At 44.5% G+C, this 26,441-nt stretch overlaps 2 protein-coding genes and 1 long non-coding RNA gene across 5 annotated transcripts in view; 2 read left to right on the forward strand and 1 right to left on the reverse strand.

Annotated features, from left to right (window-relative positions):
* rpl15 (ribosomal protein L15) overlaps positions 1–26,441 on the forward strand; it is a 332,935-nt gene that overhangs the window by 36,949 nt on the left and 269,545 nt on the right. The window lies entirely within an intron of this gene.
* Positions 740–8,330, forward strand: LOC141754282 (uncharacterized). Of its 3 annotated transcripts, none has more exons than XR_012590584.1 (5): positions 740–875; positions 1,038–1,141; positions 1,546–1,625; positions 6,954–7,004; positions 7,933–8,330. It is a non-coding gene; the product is annotated as an uncharacterized LOC141754282 (long non-coding RNA). The 3 variants fall into 3 exon arrangements; XR_012590583.1 differs by having other exon boundaries at positions 867–951; XR_012590585.1 differs by having other exon boundaries at positions 867–951; positions 7,936–8,330.
* foxo6b (forkhead box O6 b) overlaps positions 9,606–26,441 on the reverse strand; it is a 50,558-nt gene continuing 33,722 nt past the window's right edge. Inside the window, exon 2 of the mRNA XM_074613235.1 lies at positions 9,606–13,850. Within this exon, the coding sequence (XP_074469336.1) occupies positions 12,165–13,850 (1,686 nt within the window). The 3' untranslated portion in view covers positions 9,606–12,164. The remainder of the gene's footprint in view (positions 13,851–26,441) is intronic.

The following is a 26,441-nucleotide window of genomic DNA, read 5'->3' on the forward strand; positions in this document are numbered from 1 at the left end:
GTGATGTGGAAGTGTGTAGGTGATGCTGATATGCTTTGTAACTAACTATAAATGTCAATAAATAATAAATGTGGTGGAAAAGAGATTCATTATTTATTGTCGAAATAAAGTCCAAATGGAAGTGGAGGTCGGGCAGGAAGGTAACAGGTTAATCCAAAGACAGGTAACAAAAAACAGGAACACAAAAGGCAGGGAGAAAAAAAGAATTCTGTTCCAATCTCCTAGTTTTCCGAAATGTTTTTTTTCTCAGGAGGGTGGCTGGCGTCTCCCTTAGAGATAGGGTGAGAAGCTCAGTCATTCGTGAGGGACTCGGAGTAGAGAAGCTACTCCTTTGCGTTGAAAGGAGCCAGCTGAGGGGTTCGGGCATCTAGTAAGGATGTCCTCCTGGGCGCCTCCCTAGGGAGGTGTTCCAGGCACGACCAGCTGGGACGAGGCCACGGGGGAAGACCCAGGTCTAGGTGGAGAGATTATATCTCCACACTGGCCTGGGAACGCCTCGGGATCCCCCAGTCAGATCTGGTTAAAGTGTGGGGTCCCCTGCTGGAGCTGTTGCCCCGGTGACTAGCATCTACTTGTATCGTATGTTTTCAGTTTGTCTATGTATATTGTATCTGTCCCTATGAAATAAACCATAAATAAATAAAACAAGACTCAGAAAGAGGGGCGGGAACACTGGACACTGGGTGAAAAGATGAACTGGCAAGAAACAAAGGAACTAGACTGGTCGTGGTCAGGGGAAGTGCAAGCAGGTGAGCAGGAGGTGACTGCAGGACTAACGAGGGACAGGTGAAACCAATCAGGGCGGAGCAGACAATCAAAACTGGCGGGAAAACACACAAAGGCAGGAAGTGAAGTGATTTGAGAGGAGAGGAGAGGTGAGTAACAAAATAAAAAAGGAAGAACTAAACATGAATGAAGCAAGGAAACACATGAAGTCGGGCAGATTATGACGTAATATTCCTTTCTGAAATGTATTGGAGTAGAAATATAAAGTTTTTCCAATATGTCAGCATACCTGCTTTACTTTTTTTCCATAGAGACAATCTCTACCGGTAAAGTAAAGGTGCTGCATGATGATTATGACAATTATCACAAAGACTGCATACCAATGAGCAGCTGCAGACAGCAGGCAGGCCAGAAGGTAATAACTGGACAAATGGATTTTTTTCCCCAGCGGACTACTGCCAATAATATCTAAATAAAGACAAGCCTAATAAATTTCATTATTAGACAAGAACTAGGACACAAGTTGATTAGCACTCCCGTGGCTTTGTGAATTAATTCAGTGAATTAATAAAACAAATTAATGAAAAGAAAGAAAGAAAGAAATGAAAAGACTTGTTCAGAGACAGACTGATTGAATACATGTTGAAATTTAAAATATCAGCAGTGATCTGTGAGGCAATTTTCAGTCGCTATCACAGACTCAAGGAGAGCTTCTTTAAGAAAGTAATTTATAAACTTATACTATAAATTTTCCAGGTTTTGCCACGACCTTCGACAGTCAATTATCTGGTTGCTGTTAAAATCGGTTCCTTTTTTCAGCCGCTGTCAGCCGTCATTTCAGCGTCTGAATCACGTAAACCACCAACCTCTACACAATTCACAACCCGATCCCATGGAAGGTACAGTATATGAATAACACAATGTTTACATTTACATTTGTCATGATACATTTTAGGCTTTTGCATGTCATTTATCGTCACGTTGTTACCGTGAAATGGTCGTGGTTATGTTCAGGCAACAAAACCACTTAGGTAGGTTTAAGAAAAACGTCACGGTTGGGCTCTAAATAACTACGTAAACTAAGTAAAACACATATGTAAAAAACATCAAATAAGTACAGAAACATCACTAACTTTCACCGACTAACTTCACAATAACTCAACAACACTTTGGGACACAAACACCTGGTTCTCTTGGTTGGAAGTCCTGTATTTGTTGGACCCATCCAACCCACCATCCCGTCAACCACAAAATGTGCATAGCATATTTACGTGGATGCGTTTGCATTGCAGTCAATACAGACTACATGGCGTAAACATGACATGGCAAAAGCAACAATTATTATTATTATTGCGCATGAAATGACGTACCGTGTCATTCATATGCCATTTGGTGCGATTGGGCGGGTATTTTCGGAGCAATGGGCTTTCGGAAATATGGCCGTTTGTTTTTGGGATTACGGCTGTCGGACAAATGGGCTTTTGGTCCAATAGGACATTTTTTAAACTATTGGGGTTTCGGAATAATGAGTTGTCGGAACAATGGAGAGTCCCCTAACCAGAAAAAAAATATGTTTTCCTCGATTGAGAATTGAAAATGCAGTTTCCGGATCCTGATTACAACCACCCAGATCTTCAGCTAGGTTTGTCCTTCAATCTCTATCATATTTCTATACGGATCATGGCGCAACTACCCCCTGTAAAATAATGATGTCACGACGGGGTCTAATTACCAAAGACGCCTCATATATCGCTTCAACTTTTCCTCATGCTCACATTAAAGCTAATTCATTTTTAATAGCTCTTTAAGCCCTTCTTTCAATTAGTCTCTACAGATTTAAAATGACTTACTTTAACTATTATTTTTAATATTGAGAGCAGGTTGAGTGTAGGGAGGAATGATGATGAGGAACAACGCAATAAATAAAATGATATCCCTACGCTGATACCAGGCATTTTTAAGCCCTCTTTGCCTACATGTATGTTATGCAAATTTCTTTTGTCTTCCTGTGGATAACACCAATAACATTAATAAAATATGAAATATATTCTGATACTGTCCGACCCAGACACATTTCTATGCATGAAAAATCTGTTTCCAAGTCTTCACCCTCCCCCCACAAAAGTAACAATCAACTTCCAGATCAATTAGCATTCAGTGTCAAATCTCACACAGTATGTACTAAGCCTGAGCTGGGTATTATTGAGGGGGATAATTGTTGCCTTGCGGTGGTTTGAAGTTGCTCGCTGACTGACTGACTGCCACTGATACATACACATACATGAACAGTAATTACTAACGAGCACATAAAGACACATAAAGAGTGAGTGACACTGATAATTAACGCACATGCAACACATGCACTCCTCTTTCTTGTGCCTTTCAGAGGGGCCTGTGTACACCCCAGTCAGAATAATCCATCTCCATCATGTCGACACAGCGCTCTGTCTCTGAGATTGTCACACTCGCTAATTACTCTTTAAGATAATCAGCCTGTGTGGCTGGAGATGCAGCTCCCCTCCATGGCTCCCGTCTTCTCGGGGAATGAGAGGTTTAATCTGTGGCGAGATCAGAGCTACTGGGAGCAGGAGGAGGAGGAGGAGGGATGGGATGGGAGGCGGATGGAGGGAGGCGGGTGGAAATGAGAAGGAATTTGGGCATCTTAACAAACTCTTAATTACGTTCTCTATCCTCCGCTGGTGGCAGGCGTAAATGGCGGTCCCCGGGGAGCCTCTGATCCACTTTCTGATCTGCAGAATTCACAGCCGAGCTGCTGATCAAAAAGATGGAGCGGCCTAGATGCTTCAAACACATGGGACCTTTTTCCAGCGTGGGACTCGTAGCTTGTCATTGAGCGGAAGTTTGAATTGTCGAAATTCACGCTCAAAAAAAAGAAGAAAAAAAACTCCCTTTTAAAGACGTGAAAAATGTTTTTGAAGAGAAACCGGGAGTGTTCAATGCTCCATGAATTGATAATGAGCATTCGTGCAACGTGCTGAAGGCGTTTGTCCCATATATGAGGCAGAATTCATTGGAGATGACCTCCACCCACATTCTCGCTGTTCTGATATACCCAGGCGCAGCTTTGATGTTCGCCATCAGCTGAATCCCTGGGGAGGCTCTGCTGTAATAAACCGCAGCAGTGAGCACACTGCGACGCAGCCGCCAGCAGGAAGTCCCATCAGCACCGTCCCAGTGTCTCTCTGGGAGCTGCATGGGGTCAGGAGGCCACTGAAACCGGATCACGACACATAACTGTGCAGCATGACCACCAGTGGTGCACTTTACATCCTCTCTGTGGATGAGAAATTAAATAGAAAGTACAGAAAGAAAATTGTCACTGTGGAAAAAATGCTTGCTTTTTTTTTTAAGTTTGCGTGCTTTATAGTTGAGACAAATATTGTTGTCTTTAGGCAACCAGCCACGGCCATGAAAGACATTTCTGATTAGCTGGCAGGTGTCCATTAAGATTACATAACCGCACACATTAAACAAAGCCCCCGGAGCACAGTTTTACCACCATTATAAATTAATGCACCAGGTATATTAAACTGTAAAAGTAACCATAGCAACAACACCTCTGCTTGATGAACTCTCAGTGAAATTGACCTACAGTAAACATCCGCTAACACTAACCACAAATACCCTTTGGAAATGGTTTATGATTCGCTGCCAGCCTACCTTGTTTGGAACGGCGATGGCAGGAGCCTGCTGGTTATAGACTCAGACTTGTTGTTTTCTTCACCTCTTCCTTTTATTTTCATGTATCAGAAATCTCTGTCTAATTTATTTTTCTGTAGTGGGCATTAAGTTTTTGGTATTGACATCCTGTAACATCCGGTACTGTAATGTGACTGGTGAAACATCTGCGTGGGCGGTCACTAAGATTAGTTACAGTATATCACTTAAATCTTAACAACCTAACAAGGTTACCCATTACTGTGCCATTAACATAAACTTGCAAGTGATGTCTCTGAATTTGTATTAATATATGCAATTGCATCGAGAGTGTGACTCCCTTCAATTAATACCATAAACCCACAGTAATAAAGTCTATAAGAAGTGAGTAGTTCTGTCCTATTGGTGGAGCTTATTGGATTCATACAGATCTGTACACAATACTGATGGCTAAAACATGGTGTCTTACTTTTTTGTGCTTTCAGGGAAAAAATTATAATTTCCCCCTAAAAAGACACTACAATTTAACATTAAACAAAGGTTTGTCTGTCTGTCTGTTAGCAGGATTACTCCAAATGTTTGAGATGGATTTAAATGAAATTTTTTGGAGGGGTGGAGTGTGGCACAATGAACAATCCATTAGATTTTGGTGGCGATCCGAATCATTATCCGGATTCAGGAATCAGCCTGAGCAGGTATAACACATGCACAGTGTAACTGATGACACGTATATGACGCATGACCCCGCCTCCTTCCTTCTGAGAACAGAGAGATACGTGTGTGGATGTGTAGCGAGACTCCGAGGTGCAGCGGGAGCTGCTGGCCGTCCGCAGTGGGAAAGAAAAAAGCGGTAGATGACGGGATGACAGACAACGTAGTGTAACGTTATACAGACATAACAAGGCTGCTGAATGAGAGAGGCATCCACCGTTACGTTACACGGAAACACACCGTGTTAATAATAATAAGCCGACCACCTCGCGGTTCCGCCAGCTGTAAGCTGTGATCTGTTTTTAAAGTCAGGCACATTGGCGGAGGTCTGCACTCTCCGAGTGCCATTCTAGTTTTACTTTTTTTTTTTAGTAAAGATTAGTTTCAGTTTCATTTATTAAAATTTGACAAGGCAGGGTACAGCAGCATAAAACATTTTTTGAACAGTGAATCTTGAAACAACGTCAAAAGCAAAAGCATGAACTGAAGAGCAAAATAAATAGGTCATTTATAGACACAAGGAATAAAGGAAAGTAATAACATGCTATTTAGTACGCTAAAACTGAGCTTTTTTATGTCCGAAACCTTAGTATGAACCCAATAGTACGCGAATTGCATACTATTTATAAAATATTACAGTATGCTAACACTGGACACTACGACGGTATAAATATCCCACAATGCAATGCGGTAGTGACAACAATGTTCATAACATATGTCGACAGACAGCTCTGTAAAGTCAATAGCGCTTCAAATTAACTGTAAGTATAAGATTCCTCTTTGCTAGGCGTAATATATTTTTTATATTAGTTCCGAATTTATGATTTTCACAAATCATCATCATGTAACGAGCGTATATTGACACACCATCCCAGATCCGTTGAAAAAAAGAAACGCAAGAGGGATACCGCTGTGCATCGTTCTCCAATGCCAATAGGCACCGACCAAGCGGCGCTATTTGACGAGTTGAGAGTGAGAATGTGTTGCATCGGTCTGTTTCACAGGGAGACAATAAGACACAAATACAACATTATCTGTCATTCAGTGTCAGGTCTTTATTGGTGAAACTAAATGGGATTTGAGTGTTAGTTCATTAATAATACAGCCTTTTACACAGAATTTCTGATTCTTTTGTTAGACGACAACTCAAAAAACAGTTCATCAAAAATGATTTTCTAATTATTATTCACAAAACTTCACCATTGGATTGCGTGATTTGCATGATCTCAGAAGGGATTGATTAGTAGTCGCAGCAGTTTTCCTGGGATCTGGTGGATTTGAGAGTTTTTCTCACTAATATTTACTGACAGTCCCTACACATTATTCAGCAGCGCACAGTTTATGCAGATACCGTACGCTAGTACAGAGCTCGCATATCAGCCTACAACCTTTTGTCAGATCACAAAATTCCATACTCTGTGAAATACGGGGACGTCTCTGAACTATAGCTGCAGAAGAACATGTGAGATTAGGGAGGAGGAAAAAGTGCATTGAGATGCTTCGGTTGTAAATATATACGAGGAGGGAGAGGAAGAGGGGGGGAGGGGGGGGGGGGGGTGTAGGTTTTTAAGTTGCTGTCACCGGGCTGTCACCGTGTCTGTCAGAACAGATCCATCACGGCTCTGACACGTCAGGCTTCACATTTGCATGGAGTGCAGCAGGAGCCCGTCCTTATTATGCATTCTGTCTCACACTAACCTTCCCCTCTCTCTACCAGATGAACTAACTAGCATCCGAGAGGCATATTTTATACAACGGCATGAGCTGGGGATGATGGAGAGCTGTTATTGGTTTCTGACAGTGTGTGCGTGTGTGTGTGTGTGTGTGTGTGTGTGTAGCGCTGGGTGCCGCCATCTTCCCAGGTGTACCGGGATCAGCCATCTTGTCAGGTGAGCTGCTGCTAACTAACCATGTATTACTTTGCAGGCTCACGCCACACACACACACACAGAGCCATAGAGGTGAGGGGGCGATGAGGACACGGCCATGTGTGTGTGTGTGTGTGTGTGTGTGTGTATTTGTGTGTGTGTGTGTGGCACACAGTATGGCGGTGCAGATGCAGTCAGTCCCTCAGTGAGGAAGCCTCCGCTGGGACAGACACAGCTGTGGCATGGCATCGGGTTGCTAACGAGCCTTATCACACAGGCGCTAGACGAGGCGCACACACACACACACACACACACACACACACACACACTAAAACACACACAAACACACACTCAGACAGTCCCAAAACTGAGGTACAGTATGGGGTGATATAGCGGTGTGTTACACTCTTCATCATACACAGTCGGATAAACACACATGTGTACATGTACAAACACACACAGGCACATGAATTCCCTGAAAAACACACACACACACACACACACATATTATCTCCTACACTCACACACAAACAAGATCATGCAGCCACATACATACAAACCCAGATGATACACTCTCCCCACGAGCTCCCTTATATACACACCCACACACACACATTCTCTATAGAAATACTCGCCACACACACTTTCATGTACACTCACGGACAGACGCATACACCCCCACACATGCAGCTAATGATGTATCTTGTGATATATTTCCTCATATATTTATTTATATCTGAAGTTAACTGTATAACATATTAGCTCTTATGACTACTTCTAATGCGAAAACCTCGTAACTTCACTTCTGGTGATTTTCATGTTCTTATTTTTGTAGTTTTGGCCAGCCATTTCTATCTGTAATTATAAAATGTACTCACTGAGGCCATAATATACATAGGTATTTTTGTAAACGCAGCCCTTTTTCTATGTGTTTCGTCTTTACACCCAGAAGGCGTTTTAGGTCACTGAAAATAGCTTTTGTAAAACTCCGACCAGGGTGAAGATTTTCCACTTTTGAAACTGCTGTTTTGAAACAGTCAAAAAAAGCTGTACGTGTCTTTAATTATATTCATGTAATAATGTAACAAATGTCAATCTGCATGACAAAATAAAAAAAAAATAAAAACAATGTGGTTATAATAATCATCCGCTTATAGTGATTAATTTGACCAGGATCACTATAACAGATTTCCACTGTATGTTGTATACTAATCCTCCATATTGTTTTACTATTGCTATTTCTCTCTAATCTGTATATATGACACCTACTAGTATTACATGTCTGTACGTCTAGGATGCAGGTTTTCCCTGCTTAATGAAAGAGAGTGTTGTAAGTTGTTAAACCACCATGAGACAACTTTGTGATTTGTGATTTTGGGCTTCATCAGTAAAATAGACTTGTTGATGTGGGTTTGATTTAGAAATGTTTTTCTTATAGTTCTTTAAAAAGGACCTATTATGCTCATTTTCAGGTGCATACATATTTTGGGTTTCTACTGACATGATTACATGCTTTAATGTTCAAAACACGCTTTTATTTTCTCATACCGGCTGTGCTGCAGCACCTCTTTTCACAATCTCCCTGAAACGCTCTGGTTGAGCGGCTATAGGTATTTTGCAAATGTGTTACTTGGTGACATCACCACGTTACAGAAGAAAAGGTGGGACTTTAAGCAAGGCGTTTCAGGCCACTCAGGAGCAGTGTATATGTCATGATCTGTAATTTGCTCTTTGTCTTCGTTTTAAATTGTTATGTTTGTTTTATGTCTGCAACCGTGTAACTGTGCTGCTACTTATCTTGGCCAGGACACTCTTGGAAAAGAGATTTTTAATCTCAATGAGTTTTTACTGCTGGTTAAATAAAGGTTAATAAAAATAAATAAATAAATGTGGTGGAGAGTAACTCCCTTTGGTGTGGACTTTGGGCTTTGTAACTTTGCAGACCTTTTACATGCACAAAAAACTATATAACACACTAAAGGAAAGGGAAAAAGCATAAAAGCACAATAGGTTCTCTTTAAAGGTCCCATATTATACTCAATTTCAGGTTCATACTTGTATTTTGTGTTTCTACTAGAACATGTTTATATGCTGTAATGTTAAAAAAAAACTATATTTTCCTCATCCTGTTGGCCTGAATATGCCTGTATTTACCCTCTGTTTTAAACGCTCCATTTTAGAGCATTTTGATGGAATTGCAACAGGATTGCGTTGCTAGGCAACAGTTTGGGTCCATGTGTACTTCCTGTCAGTTGATGACATTCACATACACTAAAACCAGTAATAAACTGGGACACATTTAGAATGTTTTCGTTTAAATCTGTGTAAAGGGTCTAAATATTGTATATTTGTGACATCACAAATGGACAGAAATCCTGACAGCTCAAATGCAGTGTTTCTGAATACTGGCTGTGTGTTTTTCCCTGTGGATTGAGCATTTCGATACTTTCAAAGTATTTATATAAGACTTAAGCCTGCTTTATAATAAAAAAACATGAAAATCTCACTTTTTTTATAATATGTCCCCTTTAAGACTTAATTTGCAGGAGATACAAGGTTTCCACCTGACAGCAGTGAACATTTGATTGTATATTCAAATAACAGAGACACACAGGAAAAACATCATGTTCTTATTTGTTTTTTTATTTTTACGGTCACCAGATGAGCAGATACATCATTTTAGAAAAGAAATTGATATTTGCAAAAAAATTATAATACAATTTTCTCAATATAGATTATGTACAGAATGAAATGTAGTCCAACTGAAATAGCGTTCTGCCTCTTTGTCGTCAAGAAGACAAAGCAGTGAGCGGTCCTCCATAGACCCATCTCCCTAACCAATAAATATAAACTGTATATATTATGTATGCTGCACTCATCCAGGCATGGACAATACCAGGGCAAGTTAGTTCTCAACAATATTCCCCTTAATCATTTCTTGAACATCACTGTGCTACACACACGCACACACACACACACACACACTCGCACACCCACGAGAAGCTTGACACACAAGTGCACACGGGCCAGAGAACAAATTACAGTTGGGTTACAACAATGGGCCATCTTAACTCATGAAAAGGGAAGAAGAAAGTAAAAAGAAATGTGTATGGAAATACCCGTCATTGTCCTTGATCAGGAGGGAGAAGTGGCTTTCTGGTCAAAGCTCGCTGGAGCTGGCTGAGTAGCACTTGACATTTGGCCTGATTCAAACAGCCAATTCTACAGAAAGCTAGCGAGCTGGAAAATCTCTCTCAGTCTCACAGATCCTGCCTACTCATGTAGCTCCCTCCCTCCCGTTCACTCTCTCTCTGTATCTACCTTTCTTCTCTCTCTTGTTCCTATTTCCTCTATCTTGAGTGGGACAGGTGCCAGGACAAGGGTGCCCCCTTTTGCACTGTTTTCCCTCTGCGAGTGAAGAAAATAAAAATGCACACAAAAGCTTTCTATCCATGCTGTATTGAAACAGGACAGACAACTGCACAATCACAGAACGAGCACAAGAAAAGACGACAGCAAAGTAAAAGCTATGGCCTGGACGGGGGGCGGGGGAACGCTTGTAAAGTGGGATGCTTTTGAAGGACACTATAAGTAAGCACGCCGCTTGCCAGCCGCTTTACCTTGTCGCCCAGGCGTCACCTCTCAAAAAATCGTCCTCCTTGTTCTCGGCGCGTTGGAGGAAGAATTATGACTTTGTGCCGATGAGCGAATACACACACTTGCATAAATCATCCATCTTGTTTGGCGGTTAATTACTCTTGTTTACCCTCCGAGTAACCTCGGGATGGGGCGGCGTGATAGGAGGGAGCCTGGGAAGAGGAGATAGCACCAAATAGTAATCTGCTGACGCTGTTCATCAGTGTGCAATTCGCAGGAGTAAAAAGCACATAGTGGGCTTGAACCTGGGTGTTAGTGAATTAGACAAGGTTGACTGGGGTCTGACGACGGCAGCTCCATCAACATCCTGGCCTGACCACAGCTGCTCGGTAAGCTGTTCTGGGGTCAGCCGGTGAAGGAGCCACGCCGAGGCAGGCCAATCAGAGAGCTCCTCGGGATGTACGGCGGGCTCTGATCGTTGCTTATTTCATTACGGGGAAAGCTACATAAATCCACAAAATGGAGAGGAAGAGGCACACAGGGAATATTTGCATTTCTCCTTTCCTATCATCTCCCCTCAATGCCCCCACCTCTCCAACACCACCCCATTCAATCCCTCCCCCATTTAGTGCAGAGTGACTTTAATCATCACTTTCGCCAAAACACATTAAGCCGGTGTGTCCGGAGTTGAGGAGAGAGAGAGAGAGAGGAGGGGGGTGTTGAAAAAACACAGAGTGGCGCATTAGATTTGCAATAGCGATGCATCACTCTGGCATTACTTTGGAGATTAAAGAAGGGACGTTGCATTTCATTGGAGTGGTGCTGATGGTTGCCTGATGTATGACTGTCCTCTTGCACCGAACCAAACAGGAAGCACCACGGTCCATCAGGGAGAGAAGTCACACTGACCCTGGAGTTCCCTTCCTTTCTATCCCCTCCATCCTTTTATTCCCTCTTCTGCTAAAAAACTCTTTTTTTTCTCTTCATCCTTAAAACCTCAAAGCCTCCCCGTGCCTTTTAACCCCCCCAAAATCTGAGAGCACCTCCACATTGAAAGATATTTATGCAGCTGTTTGATCACGTTCTCAAGTCAAAAACAACACCTCCTTTGTAGAAGGAGATAATACTGTAAAGTGGATTGCATACATTAAACTTAAGCCAACACGCAACGCGACTTTGCCTGGTCTTTGTGTTACTGCATCTGTATGGAAAGGATGGATGTAAAGTGCTTGAGAGCTTAGGACAGGCAGGACGAGAATGGGTGGAGACCATAAAAAACAAAAAACAAAGTGAAGGGCATGAACAAGGGAGGTGGGGGGGGGCTTTAGGACTGGGCTCATTGGGGGCAGGTTCAATGTGGAGACAGAAGGCTTTATAAACAGGGTTTTGGGGGGAAGAGAGGAAATGTAGGATGTGGGGGTGTACAGAGTCCCCAGGAAACAAAATGACAATACGTATTTTGTTCTACAGTCTCAGAGAAACAGAATCACAGTCAGTCAGTCCAAGGGTACAGCCCACCAGCAGCCTGGCCCAGTGGGTGAGCTTTCCGGTCATGTGTCTATCCAAACCCCCTTGAGCGTGGGTTCACCCCGGCACCCAGCTCTGGTTGCTGTGTGCTGGTGGAGGGCAAGCAAACGCCCCCAAGCTCATGCCCATCCCCATGCCCATGCCCTGGGACAGAGAGCCGTCAAAGTTGAACTCCATGCCCTCCGTGTCCATAAAGTCATTGAGCAGGATGGAGTCTACATCACAGTCCAGGCTATTAGCGGCGTTCTCCATCTCCAGGTTGGCGGCCATTCTACTGTGGGAGTTGTGCTGTTGGTAACCAGCGTTCCCCGGCTGGTGGGTGTTGTGGTAGTAGCCGTGCCAGGAGTCGAGGTGGTGAGTTCCGGGGTAAGGCTGGTGACGGGGGTGAGGCGCGGACGCCAGGCGGCAGGGGTCCTGGGGAACGTCCATGACGCCGGCGGGGTTGGGCGGCAGGGACGGCGATGTCGGGAGGTGTGGTCGGGGCCCGTAGTGGTTGGAGGTCTTGAGGCTGTAGGGCTGCAGGATGTCGGTGCTAACCCGTGGGGAGAGGGCCTGGGGGTGAGGCCCGCTGTGCATAGGGTTATGGGGGTTGTGCATGTGACTCTGGCTGCTGGAGCGAGGGTTGTGATCGTGGCTGGCGTTTACTTTGTTACCGTGCTCGTGACTCGCGCCGTAGTCGTGGGCGGGGTGGGGCTTGTGGCTGTGGCTGTAGTCGAGGCTGGCTTGGTGTTTGTGACCCTGATTGTGGTTCTGATGGTGGGTTGTGTTCTGGTCGTGGACTGAGCCATGGCCGTTGTGTAGACTGGGATTGTGAGCGTGCTCTTGGCTGTGATTGTGGTTGTGATTGTGGCTGCGGTTCTGATTGTGGCTGTGAACGCCATTGGTCCCCTGTGTCATTAGTGTGTGTGTTTCCCGTCCCGGACCCAGCACCGTGTCTTTGCTGCAGTACGGAGGGCCGCCGGTAAGCAGACTCTGCAGGGCGTTGTTCTCTGAGTAGGCCCTCATCGGGCGCTGGAAGCTGACTGGCTTGTTCTCCTGGATGGTCTCCATGGGAGTGTGATGCCGGAGCATGCCCAGGGAAGGCTGTCCGTATATGGGCCCGCAGTAGGAGCCCTCTGCCTTGGGCGCAGGCACGTAGGGGTAACCGTTGCATTTGATTTGCTGTGGCTGGGGGTAGCCACTCTCATCTAGACTGATCGCCCCCGTCAGGTCAGTCAGCTGGGGCAGCTCCACGGTCGGGCAGTGGCCGCCGGTGCCCAGGGCCGGGGAGCGGGTGCTGGTGGGGCTCGGGTACAGTCGAGGGGAGGCCGAACAGGACAGTCTGCCTTCCTCCGGTTCGTCAGCCTCCGCCTCAGCCAGGATCGGGGACAGGCAGCCGCTCAGCGTGGAGGCAGAGGAGGAGGTGCGGGAATGGAGGTCCGTCCAGGTGTCGTACTCCTCACCCCCCATGCCCACACCTCCTTTCCCCGCTGGACTGCCGTGCTCGGGGGAGCCTTGCATCGCGGGTCCGGCTCCCTGACCTTGTCCCCGTCCGAGGCCCGTGGCGCCTGCTCTCTTTCGGCTAATGCGACCCTTGGTTTTCAGGTAGCGGGTGCCGTTGTCTATAGTGGCCGCCCGTCGTCTGGGTCCTTTCCCCATCTTCCCTCCTTCTGGGTTCAGCATCCACCACGAACTCTTCCCCGTCCCCTCGTTTTGCACCCGGATGAAGCGACTGTGCAGGGACAGATTGTGTCTGATTGAATTCTGGAACGAGAGAGAGAGAAAAATGGGAAGGAGATAGGTGGGAGAGGAGGGGAGGAAGAGGCGGAGAGAGAGTGAGAAAAAAGATAAACATTAACACCCAGGGGAACATTTAGGGTTAAATAATCATTTCTTGAGAACACAAAAGTCATTTCAAATTATGGCCAAACTATCAAGGCTGCACGGGCGAGCCAGGAAAAAAGATGGATAAAGAAAGAGAGGGAGATGGAGGGGAGAGCAAAGAGGGCAGGGAGAGTGAAGGACCAATCGATACCTCCCCTGACCAGCCTCTCCTCTCCACACGCGCTCACTGAGTCATAATATGGACATGGGTGCAGCCTCCACATCAAACCATCACCAAGGTTACAGAAATGAATCACGCGAGGCAACCCAATCACAGACAGCCCATATCGATTGAAGGGCCTCCAAATATGAGAGCGGGAGGGAGAGGGAGGAGAAGGGGGGAGAAGGGGGAAGGCGTGATTTGGCAGGAGCAGATCTGGAAGAGCACCAGAATGAAAACACTCATACAGGCCTGGAATAAGATAGAGGGGAAGTAAACGGGGCGAGGGAGGAGGAGAGGGACATGCTCATTTAACCTCTTTTAAAATCATGGCACAATTAACATGACCGTAGGCAGATATAGCGTTACGATGAAGTCGTCCCGCGCGGAGCTTTGAAGACGGACGGATGTGCCGGTTGTGGGTGGGTGTGTAGTGCGGTGCGGTGGGGGTGTGTAGGATAAGCCTCTCCAGACCCCTGTTTAAGTGTCTGAGTGACGGCTGTATAGTTAATCCAGGGCTCCGCAGCGGCATTTGAAGCCGGTGCCAACCTGGAGTGAGTTGATGAGATCTAAGCCTGCCTAAAGGAGAGCTTAGCAGGGATACACATCATCTCAGCTGGCCAAGTTAGTCTAAGTACAGCATGTTCATCCAAATCTTTCCTGCTTGTGTCATTATCCACACTCTCTCCAGCTTGCTTTACCGCCTTCTCTCTCTCTCTCTCTCTCTCTCTCTCTCTTTCCCGCTCTTTTCTGATCTTTCGGGAGGAACAAACCCTCCAACCCCCCAACCCCAACCCCTTCTTCTTCTTCCCCATGCGCGCAATCACACACTTTTCTTTTTCCTCTCTGGAGATATCTATCTATTTCTGCCTTGTTTATTACCTGCACATAGCTCACAATCTCTGTCTCCTGATATCTCGAGCCATTCTCTATCTTCATTCACTCCCCGCCTCCTGTCCAATTTTCCTGCTCTCGGCCCCATTCATCTCCCTCCCTGTGTCCCAGCGTCTCTTGATCACGACATTGCTCATTCTCTCTCCCCTCTCTCCGCATCCATCCTCTCATCACCTTGCACAACTTCCACCCTCTCTCCCCTCTTTCATTCATTCAGTCATTCATTCACACTGAAAGGCGAGAGAATACCGGAAACAGGGCTGTCAAAGTTAACGCGATAATAACGCAAATTTGTTTTAACGCCACTAATTTCTTTAATGCATTAATGCAACTTTCAATTTTTAGGTTGTAGCGGGCTCAGTTTTAAAGCTAGAGTGAAGATACTGGTATCATATGAAACTACAAAACCTAAAGAATCCATTGGTACCAACTGTGTTTTACTAGCTTGTCGATAAGGAGGATAAATAACGCAAACTGTCATGGCCATTTTCAAAGGGGTCCCTTAACCTTTGACCTCAAGATATGTGAATGTAAATGGGTTCTATGGGTACCCACGAGTCTCCCCTTTACAGACATGCCCACTTTATGATAATCACATGCAGTTTGGGGCAAGTCATAGTCAAGTCAGAACACTGACACACTGACAGCTGTTGTTGCCTGTTGGGCTGCAGTTTGCCATGTTATGATTTGAGCATATTTTTATGCTAAATGCAGTTCCTGTGAGGGTTTCTGGACAATATTTGTCATTGTGTTGTGTTGTTAATTGATTTCCAATAACAAATATATACATACATTTGCATAAAGCAGCATATTGGCCCACTCCCATGTTGATAAGAGTATTAAATACTTGACAAATCTCCCTTTAAGGTACATTTTGAACAGATAAAAAAATTTGCGATTAATTTGTGATTAATCATAATTAACTACGGACAATCATGTGATTAATCCCATTGTTGCTAAATGGGAGGGGGCAGCTTACATTTTCACCCTCCAATGCAATCCATACAGCCAGCATTTGTACCATACAGTACTCTGGCAGCATACAGAGCCAGAGAACTGGACAGCCAGCTAAAGGAGGTGACGCCTCTTTGTTGTCGCAGCGTATTATGAAAAGCACAGCATCCAGAGCAGCAGGTAATAGGTTTCCCGCAAATGTTTACAGGGGGAATTCAGCTTTAAGTGGGTTTCAAATCAGCCTACCTACTACTATTCTCATTCATGTAGAGAAGCCCCCTCCGCACACTCCCATCCCCTCAGCATGACTCCAAACAGGTAATTTCGTCCCATCGTCCACTCAAATCACGCTGCTTTGACTCTTCACAGGCGTGGAAATTGGATAGGAGAGATGTATTTATGTTTTTTTCCCCTCTCTGCTGTTCAGAGGGGGGTCCTCTCCAAAACACCAGGTCGGCAAAATTGCACGAGCTCGACGTTCACGACAAAAATGGGGCCTTCTCAGCCGCGGCGCGCTACAGAGTTTTATCAAAGCCGAATTGAACGATGACGCCGTGTGAAAGAGGCCGCCGGTGGAGGCGACCCGCATCAGGTGATCTGAGAGCGGCGCCCTGACAGGTTCCCTCCTCAACATGACGGCTCTGGCTGGGCGTAGCCATGGCAACAGAGTAAACCAAAAAAGAGGGAGAGATGGAGAGAGGGGAGGTGATGGTGGGGGGAGGAGGAGAGAGGAGGGGAGGTGGCTGATGCTGTTTGATGCTGCAGGCAACTCCAAACAGCCTTTTATCTGAGTCTGTCAGATTCCTGCTTCCAATCCACCAGGGAGGCTCAATCACCAGTAGTCCCAACGTCTCACTACCTGCACCAAGCTGTGATTAGTGTCTCTGTGTGTCTGTGTGTGTGTGTGTGTGTGTGTGTGTGTGTGTGTGTGTGTGTGTGTGTGTGTGAGGGGAGACAGAGCTTCTGTACAACTACCAGAGCAACAATTATACCACAACAGTAGACTGCTGTTCCTTCACCTGCTGGTACTTTGTGTAGTACTATAATGTGGCAGCTCTCTGCATTGTCTTCTGTATGTATTAAGATTAAACTGTCATTCTCTTATAAAGGCAGAGACTGACAGGTTTTTGGTGCTGGAACTGCTAATAGCACAGTTTTCTATGCCCAAATATGGTGGACTGGTGATTGTCTGAGCACAGGAGAGCAATACAAATCTAATTAATCATTAACAAATTAGAAAAAGACACACAAAGCTAAAAAGAGGCCTCTCGAGTTCTTTAATTTCCTAACGAAACTCGTTCATAATTACGTGCGTGGAATCTGATCAACATCGATCAATTATGGACTTTCAAATAGACGACTGGAGCACATGTTATCAAGAAAATAATTATATTCAATCAAACTAAATCATAATATATCATAACTGTGTGGACAAAACAGGATTGTTGTTATAGTCTTTCAAGCCGAAAAAGGTTTCATTGGGTCTGTTCTGTCCTTCTGTGTTGTAGCTTGGTTTGAGAACCTGAATCTGGCCAATAAGATTAGGGTTGGCTGGCTTGTCAATGTGGCCAGCAAAGTTATTGGGATCAGTCAGCTGCAGCTTTCTGACCTCTACTATTGGCAGGGCCTACGGACGGCCATATTGGACTTCAGCTGTTTGTCACGGAGAGTGTAGCAGGTGGACCCAAAGGAACTTGGAGAAAATAATTTAAATACCAGATTCAGTGCAGACAAGGCAAAACTGAAACTCTCAGAACAAAATCAAGACTGAGCTGAAAACCAGGACTTAAATACAAACTAATCTGACGAGAGGATGAAGTGCAGGTGCACAGATGGGCGGAGAAGCTCAGGTGAGGGGAATGCATTGATTAGACAGGTGAATGGGCAGTGGACTGGGACCAGGAGAGGACATGATCAGATGGGAAGAACTAAACAAGGCTGATTTAGAGGAGTGTATGTACAGGTGAAACTAATCAGGGCGGGGCAGACTATCAAAACTGGTGGGAAAACACACAAAGGCAGGAAGTAAAACCAAAGATGACACATGAATGAGGAGAGTGGCTTAAAAAATAAAAAAGGAAGCAAATGCACGAAACAAGGAATATAACAGAAAACCCTAAAACCAGAAACCCAAATCCTCTTCGAGACGAATCAGAACTAATTTTAGACCACTAAAAATATAAATAATATGAGATAGATAAAAGTCTTGAGGAGTCTTTGGCCACAGAGTCACACCGTGACACTGTTTTATACACAGTCTTCATTTTAAGTGATCTCACTTTTGTACTTTTTGTCCTACTGTTTGTATCTGTCTGGATTGTTGCATTACGTGATTATGTTTTTATGATGAATGTGTGTGTATACCTGGCTGCAACCAGGTATACACACCTGGTTGGATAATAAAGTTTGACTTGACTTGTTTATTTATGCTATTATGTGTAATGTTAATATCTCTATTGGCTTTATTGGTATGCTGAGCTGAGCGTTGTCCTGTCTGTTCTCTTGACACCATGAACTCCCCAAAATAACTTCTGTTTTAATGGCAATAAAGTTAACTTGGCTCAAATCAAACCAACTTCTTTTTCTGTAAAAAAAAAAAAGACCACAATCGTTCCCTAACCTTAACCAAGTGGTTATGGTTTTAACCATGACAACCAAGGTCATCCCACCGTAACAAAGTAGTAATTTCAACCCCAAACCACAGTCTTTCTCAAACTCTAACCAAATCATTGTTGTGCCTAAACCTAACCAAATCTTAACCACAGCGATGTCAGATCAGAAAACAGTTTTCTCAATCTTGCAACTGTCATTTTTTTCCTCCCTTAGTTATCTAGTTTGTTATTTGTGTAGTTATTTGTTTGTTTTATCATTGTTGTGCTACTGTATATAACATTGTGTTTTGTCTTGTTCTGTTTTCCATTTGTTTGGTGAGTGTTTGTTTGGGACCCCCTTGAAGCCGAGATGATGCGTCTCAAGGGGTTTTTATCCTGATATAATACATTTCCTGCAATTTCCTGTACAAATGATGTATTTTTGATTGATGTAATTTGGAGGACTTATTGGTAAAAAGATGAAACTGTTGCTAGAGTCGCATGCAATGGGAACAAAATGGAACAAAATGGAACCAAAAACATGAGTGTTACAAATCCCCATCACACAGCCGATAACAACAAGTCGGTCCCACTGGTTAATGACAGACTAACATGATGGGCCAACATGTTCTCATCCCAATTTGTTGCAAACTGACGCTTTGTCAGACCCCTTGGCGTCACTTTACGGTCCCAGTAAACACGTGCTTAATGTTGTGAATCAAGCAATAAATTCAATATGGTTGGGCGGTCTCCTGAATGAAAGCCCTGTGTTTGTTGGACCAGTCCACCTCATATGCGTCTCTTTCGCTCTTTAAACTACGTCACCGCTGTCACTCACGCCGCAGATGGGTTTACATTGTAGTTAATGGAAGCCCGGTGTGTTGCATACCGGCGCTGAAGGGTGCTGGTGGTTTTGAACGCCGACGACCATGACAAAGCGTCAGTGTTTAACGCCTCGGGAATGAAAACGGGCTGGACGTTGCCCCTGAGAAAAATCAGTTATCCTCTATACTGTCTGCTGGCTAAGTGTCAGAATAAGGACAACGCCACAACAAGATGACAAAAGGGAAAATCAAGGACCCTCCTGATTGTGACTTTAATGTGTCCAGTATATCAACATGACTCTGGTGCAGGATTGGACCATCACATGCAGAGGGAGGACAGACAGTCTCACGGTTATCATTGCAATCAAAGGCTCTACAGCGGGAGATGTCACTGATTAGCACACTGTCAGCCACAGTGGAGGTCTGCTGGATCAGTGCAAACCTCCAGCAGACTTTCTCCGTGGCACCATAGCCGGCCATCCCTGCTTCTGCTCGGGTGTATATATTAAGTTGTCAGAAAGAGTGATTCTGAAGAGGAGATGCTGGTTCCCTCTGCTCGCAGCCTTTGCCTCTCTGCTAATGCAGGAGGAGATGGACTGTTGCAGAGAGAACGGTGACTGAATCCGTCCTCACATCCACCCTCCTCCTCCTCCTCCTCCTGCTGCTCCTCCTCTACAGGGAACACGCTGCACTGTATCCAGCTCCACTACTGTATATTATACATTTAATAGTGACTGAGTTTGACCCTGACACACTGCTGCTTTCACTGAGTCAGGGGATAGTCAGTCCAGTGGTTAGCTAATGGCCCGTGGACACACAGATCTGTCTAAACACACAATTCTTAGACTTTTCCCCTTTTTCAAAATGCCAGACCAGGAAACAATTTATGACGGGGTTTGTGCATACTGGTTAGTGCTCAGTATGATGATAATCATTCTGCATCGCTCAGTTACAGCTCAACATATAATAGACGTATAATACAATTTGGATACTTAGCATCAAAGTTCATTCTTGACTAGGGATGTCACAATACCAGAAATGTAATAGTCGATATCCGTAGTGAAATTCCACGATTCTCAATACCACGATGATGATCTGCCTCGAGTTGGTAGTCAAGAACTAAGCAGCATTAATACCATTAACATGTTCAACAACTGTTGACATCCAAACTGAAGGTACAGGGGGTGGACAGAATAATAGAAACATTCGTACAGTCTAATCCTATCCAGTACAGTAGACCCTCAAGGATACATCCTTTTGTTTCAGATTGTGTTAGAACTGTCAGACTGAGAAAGGTTAATTCCGCTCCATGGTTGTAGATGATATTACACTGTGAGTTGCTGTTATTTTGTCCACCCCCCTGTACCTACACTTCATTGTCTCCAAACAGCCTTTTAAATGGTCACACACTGTGTGCTCTCTTCAGCAGGGTGCCGTGTGCCCACATCCTCCATTTCAGAACAGCAATAACAGAGCAATGGCTAATTTTCTTGATTATTATTATTTTCAACCCCCTTGTCCCTTTTTTTAGTCCGGGTTAGCTAGCTAACGCTAATTACATTTATTGCAAATTATCCAGTTTGTGTTGCATAGCAACGAGAATGATGTAACCCTTTGCACCCGTTATTTTCCTCTCGCTGTCTCTCCGTTACCAGCAATTCTCTCAACGGAGCTTCGTGTCTGAGCAGAGAAAAAAGCCTCCTATATTAATTCTACACAACAACTAATATCAAAATATATATATCTGTGTGCTGGACCTTGTGACACAAAGAGGGAAAACTGTTCCCAGACATTTCCACACCTCTTTGCAGACGGTACATGATGTGGAAATCAAATCACATCTTTTGTTTTTTGTAGACTTTTCAGTCCAGGCATCATTGTACAAACACATGTAAACAAACGCCACCATATACGTTTCACAACTTGTTCACCTCGATCGTGGACGCGCACACATCTGCCCACCCTCCGACGCCCCCCCACCCAAACTGGCAATCATACTTAATCCCTCTCCAGCCTGAGTAATCCCTGACAATCCAAGGCTAATCCTGGTTAATTCTGGGCACTCCTCAGCTGGGCTTCACCCTGAAACCACAGAGACAGGGTGGGGATTGGTCGGATCATGGCGATTGAGGCATGGGCGGCGGCGTTGATAGACGTAATTGGTCGGGGCAGTTATTGGGAGCCAAGAAAAACAAGCACAGGTTTTTACAAGGGTCTTCAAAATACGTCCGGATTGACCCCCGGCTACACGTCACAACCACGGACTTACTTGCTGCCGCCACTCCTGGTGGAAAACATGTTTTTCATGTTACCATGTAAGCGCACATAAGGCCCTGTTGCTTTGTCTGCTTTGCTGTGACAACCGGAGCTAGGGGATAGAATAACCTTTTCTATATCATTTAAAGGACAGGGAAATAAATTGCCACAATAAAAACACAAGCAGGGGCATACAGTATGAGCCATTCCTCCAGTGGAAAGGGGCTTCTGAGAAGTCATTAGCCTCTATTCAATCAGCTCTACCCACCGAAGCTCCTAGCTCAATTCTTCTTAGCGGCGATCGATCCTGATTCCAAAATGAAGCACTTAAGACGCCTTGATCAAGCCGCTCCTTAATCTAGCGTTAAGGAGATTGAGACCTTTTCACCCCGTGTCTCAGACAGACTTATTACTTTGGCACACGGGTACAGTGGCAGTCAGAGCACACTTCACTAGCACAGGCTCAGTTTGGGGTTTTATAGTCTGCTTAAGCCCCTTTGGTGCAGAGCGAGGCGGCAGGAACACTTTTACTCTCTGCCATTTTGAAAAAGCTGTCAATACACACAAAGCCGAGAGCGTTAATGAAGCAATATGTCACTGACAGGGGATGGATGGGGATGCTTTGTTAAAAACAAGAAGGCCTCTGGTGCTCGCGGGCTCGACTGTGTGCCTGTTCGATTGAGTTTGCACATGGAAAGTGCAGGATGTTTGAATTGTGGTATACTCATGAGAGCGTGAAAGCAGAAGCGAAAAGGAAACTGATTTACCTTCTGCTGCAGCTCTGTCAGCAGCGAGACGGGGAAACAGGTTGCAGAGGAGTTTCTGCTCCTGGACATTTTTATAGGCTGCTTTTACCTCCCCGTCCTCACAGGAGACAAGTCTCTTGGAGGGGATTCTTTAGAGGAATCAGTAGAACATCATGTGTAGTGGTTTTTATAGTGCTTTCTGCTTCACATTTGAAAAGGAGCCCACCTCTAATTTATGACACATTCACGGTGCATTCAAGAGTAGGTTTTAAATTCCAAGCAAGCGCTCGCGGAGACGTGGTCCGGCACAATCCAGCCCAAGTGTTGTGGGGAATTGTTGTAACGCCGCCTTGTTGAGAAGTAGTGGGACTAGGCAAATCCGTTTTCTTCCCCCCTTGCTCAACCATTATTTATTAATCCATTTCACACAGCCAGGAGTCATTATGCACGGTCCTGTCAATGGGTATCTCTCTATGCCGCGCATTTATTTGATAATAAGCAGGAGTGGGGGAGAAGATAAAAGCGCTGACTGCGTTCATTGTGAAGCGTTTTCTGCAGGCGGGGAGACTTAAATGAGAGCAGCCAGCTCTGTGTGGGAATGGGTCTCGTCTGCTAAGCCTGTCTGGAGGCAATCGATGGAAATTAGTCAACGCTAAAGATTCACTTCCTGTGACTGATGTCACGGGCAGCGCTTGTCTCTTTGAAGGGAAATAAAGAAGTGGGAGGCTGAGGGATTAATGGGGTTGGAGAAGGTGTGAGCATGCGGAGTTTGGATGGGGGCTGAACTGGAGGGGGTAAAAAAAAGATGCTATTCTTTTTGGTGGATTGTAGGAAAATAGATTCAGATGAGAGGATCCAGATGAAATGCAGTGTAGAAGAAGCACACTAAGTTAGTTATGTACAAGGTTAGCAACAGCAGATACAATGAAGATGTGCAGTCACACTTTTACAACAACTTTGCTGCTGCTACCGTTGAAACATCCTGACCAAATACATTTCTTTAATTCATGTTTTATTTGCTGTAGCACCAGATATTGGCTCTTTAGACGTGAACCACATAGTAGTTCATTTAAAGAACCACTTTTTAAAAGATTCTCCATACTGAACATTAAGAACATTTTGATAAAAGACTGAATGCTCTTTCACATCAGGGACCCGGGCCCGGATCAGAGTACACTTGTCCCCAAAGTCCAGTTCGTTTGATTAGTGTGAACGCTCCGCACCGTACTCGGGCACGGTTCGCATCAGGTGTGAAAGCCAACCGTACCGAAACACCGAAGTGGACCGTTATTTAACACGAGTAACGTTAGCAGTCAGCGAGTAGTTTTGAAAGGGTAGGCTTTTTTCAACGCCGCCGGTATACTCCGAAATCTGTATGCACGCAGCATGCGCCAATCTCATCTTCTGAACTGTACGGCCATGAGTGATTAAGCAGGAAGGCAGGCGAGAGGTTCCTTAAAATATAAACAATAGTAGGCATTGGGTTCTGTCAAGTTTGAATGAAGTGTTTTACGATGCTCCGCCACTAGAACAGCTGATCTCAACCTAAACAAATACACATGGATGATGACGCAAGTGTACTCAGGTACGGAACAACTTTACTAATGTGAAAGCCGAGCAGCGGGGGAGTGGAGAGGGGGGCTATCGTACTCGGGGATGGCACGGATCAATCGTACCTGTAATGAAAACGGCCCTTATTCAGCAGCAAACCCTTTAAAGCTGGAATTACATTTGTGAGGTTGTTTGTAATTGGCAGGTTCTTTGAGTCATGATGGTCTTTCAGAACTCGTCAAACCTTCTTTTTTTCTGCACGGAGGATGAATAATAGCAGCAGTTCAAGTTGTACGTTCGCAGTAGCTGTGACAATGCGATCAGAGTTAGTGTCTCCAGCAGTTGTACTGAAAGGTGCACCAGTTAACTTCTCCTCAAAGTACAGCCGAGGGACTAGAGCCAGCCCTCAGGCGACAGAAGGCCTTTCACTCCCTCTTACTCCCTGTGGAGCTCCATGAGCTCTAGGGGGGGGGGGAGACAGAGAAGCACGGCAGACAGGGAGGGGGAGACCGGCAGGGAGCGAGGCGTCGTCTGGGGCTAACCTGAGAAAGGTAGACGGGGAAGAGAGCCTGAGGGGCCAGAGGCGGACAGCAAGCCCAATCCCCAGCGGAGAGGCCTCTAATTGGAGCTGCCGGCCTGCCGAGGCAGCCTCTTCCTCTGCGGATGGACATAAGGAGCCGAGTGAAGGCGGAGAGCCCGGGGGCGGGAGGAGAGGGCAGATAAAAATAGAGCCGCCAGATTAACGAGCATCTGAAAGCGGGGCAGGGGATCGGAAAATCCTCCCCGCGCGCCAGAGATGCCCAGTCCTCAGGCCACGGCCAGCTCTGTAAAGAGTGACGGACCTGAGTAGCCGAGTGGTGCTTCCTTCCTGTTGGCTCTCCTTAGATCACCAACACCGTTACATGCTGCTTAAAATCTAAATACAGTAGTCGTCAACTTGCTGGAGGAGTAGAAAATTCTTTTGTTGCATTTACTTAACACAAAATTACAGAGTATCTTTAATAAATCCTCATTTGTGTCATATGCTCATACATCACAACTATGCGGCCAGTCGTTTTCACTTTGTAGTGGTTTCTGGGAAGGGATTTTATGATTTTTATTTGTGTGAAGCTTCTCTGCTTTGTATTTTCAGCCCTTCTTTGGTGAAACCTACAAGCCAGCTGCCAAATGAACCAGAGGATTAAGCAACAGTTTGTCTATTGTTCCCATATAATGTAATAAAGTGCATAATGTTATCGACTGTGTTGAAAGGTCTAAGAATTCTATTCCAGCTTTTAGAAAGGGAACATGTTCATCCTCATTGTTTACATTAGTTATTTTAAGGGCTGCACAATTAATGGAAATTTTATTGCAATATGGCCTGCTGCAATCTTTAAAGCGCAATATTTGTTAAGGGTGTTAATGTGTGTCAAAATGCCATTTTAAATTAAATATTGTGGTGCTGCAGAGATGCCCTGGCCTGCACATCATATTCTACAGACTTAATAAAACATCTTTGGTTGGTAAAGATCCCTGTAAAAAAATCACATCATAATCATTTTAATATGTTTTTCAATGAAAATGAGAATAAAGATGTAAAAATCATCACTCCCTCTAATGTTGCAAATCATATCGCAATCGTCAAGATGATCGCAATTAGATATTTTTTCAAAATAGTTTTTAGCTATCAAGCAGATGAGACTAGCTTGTTGTCTGGTTACTTATAGCTACTAATCATGTGAACTAGCTTGATAACTAAAAACTAGGGCTGTCAAAGTTAATGCGATAACGCAATTTTAAAGCTAGAGTGAAGATACTGGCATCATATGAAACTAGAAAACCTAAAGAATCATGTCTTACCAACTGGTTGCGAAGGAGGCTGAATAACGCTACAAAATTACGCTAAATTTTGGCGAGGAAAAACTGTCATGGCCATTTTTAAAGGGGTCCCTTGACCTCTGACCTCAAGATATGTGAATGAAAATGGGCTCTATGGGTACCCACGAGTCTCCCCTTTACAGACATGCCCACTTTATGATAATCACATGCAGTTTAAGGCAAGTCATAGTCAAGTCAGCACACTGACACACTGACAGCTGTTGCCAGCTGTTGCATAAAGCAGCATATTTGCCCACTCCCATGTTGATAAGAGTATTAAATACTTGGCAAATCTCCCTTCAAGGTACATTTTAAATAGATAAAAAAATGGGATTAATTTGCTATTAATCACGATTAAATATTTTAATCGATTGACAACCCCACTAAAAACAAAAGAACCTAATTCCTCATATTCCTTATCCGAATGGATGACATTCTGGCTAATATTTACTATGCTGGGACCATTTAATATTATAACTAATCATATTCTCTACATGATTTGATGCAGCCAGTTTCTGATGCAATATTTATATAAACCAGCTTGAAATGAACCCGAAAAACTGTGCAAAATTCAGAAAAAAAAAATCCCTTCAATTACAGTAACAAATGTAAATGTAGTTTGTCACCTCCACCTTTGA

The sequence above is a fragment of the Sebastes fasciatus genome, chromosome 17 (assembly GCF_043250625.1).
Source record: "Sebastes fasciatus isolate fSebFas1 chromosome 17, fSebFas1.pri, whole genome shotgun sequence".
Lineage (NCBI taxonomy): Eukaryota > Metazoa > Chordata > Actinopteri > Perciformes > Sebastidae > Sebastes > Sebastes fasciatus.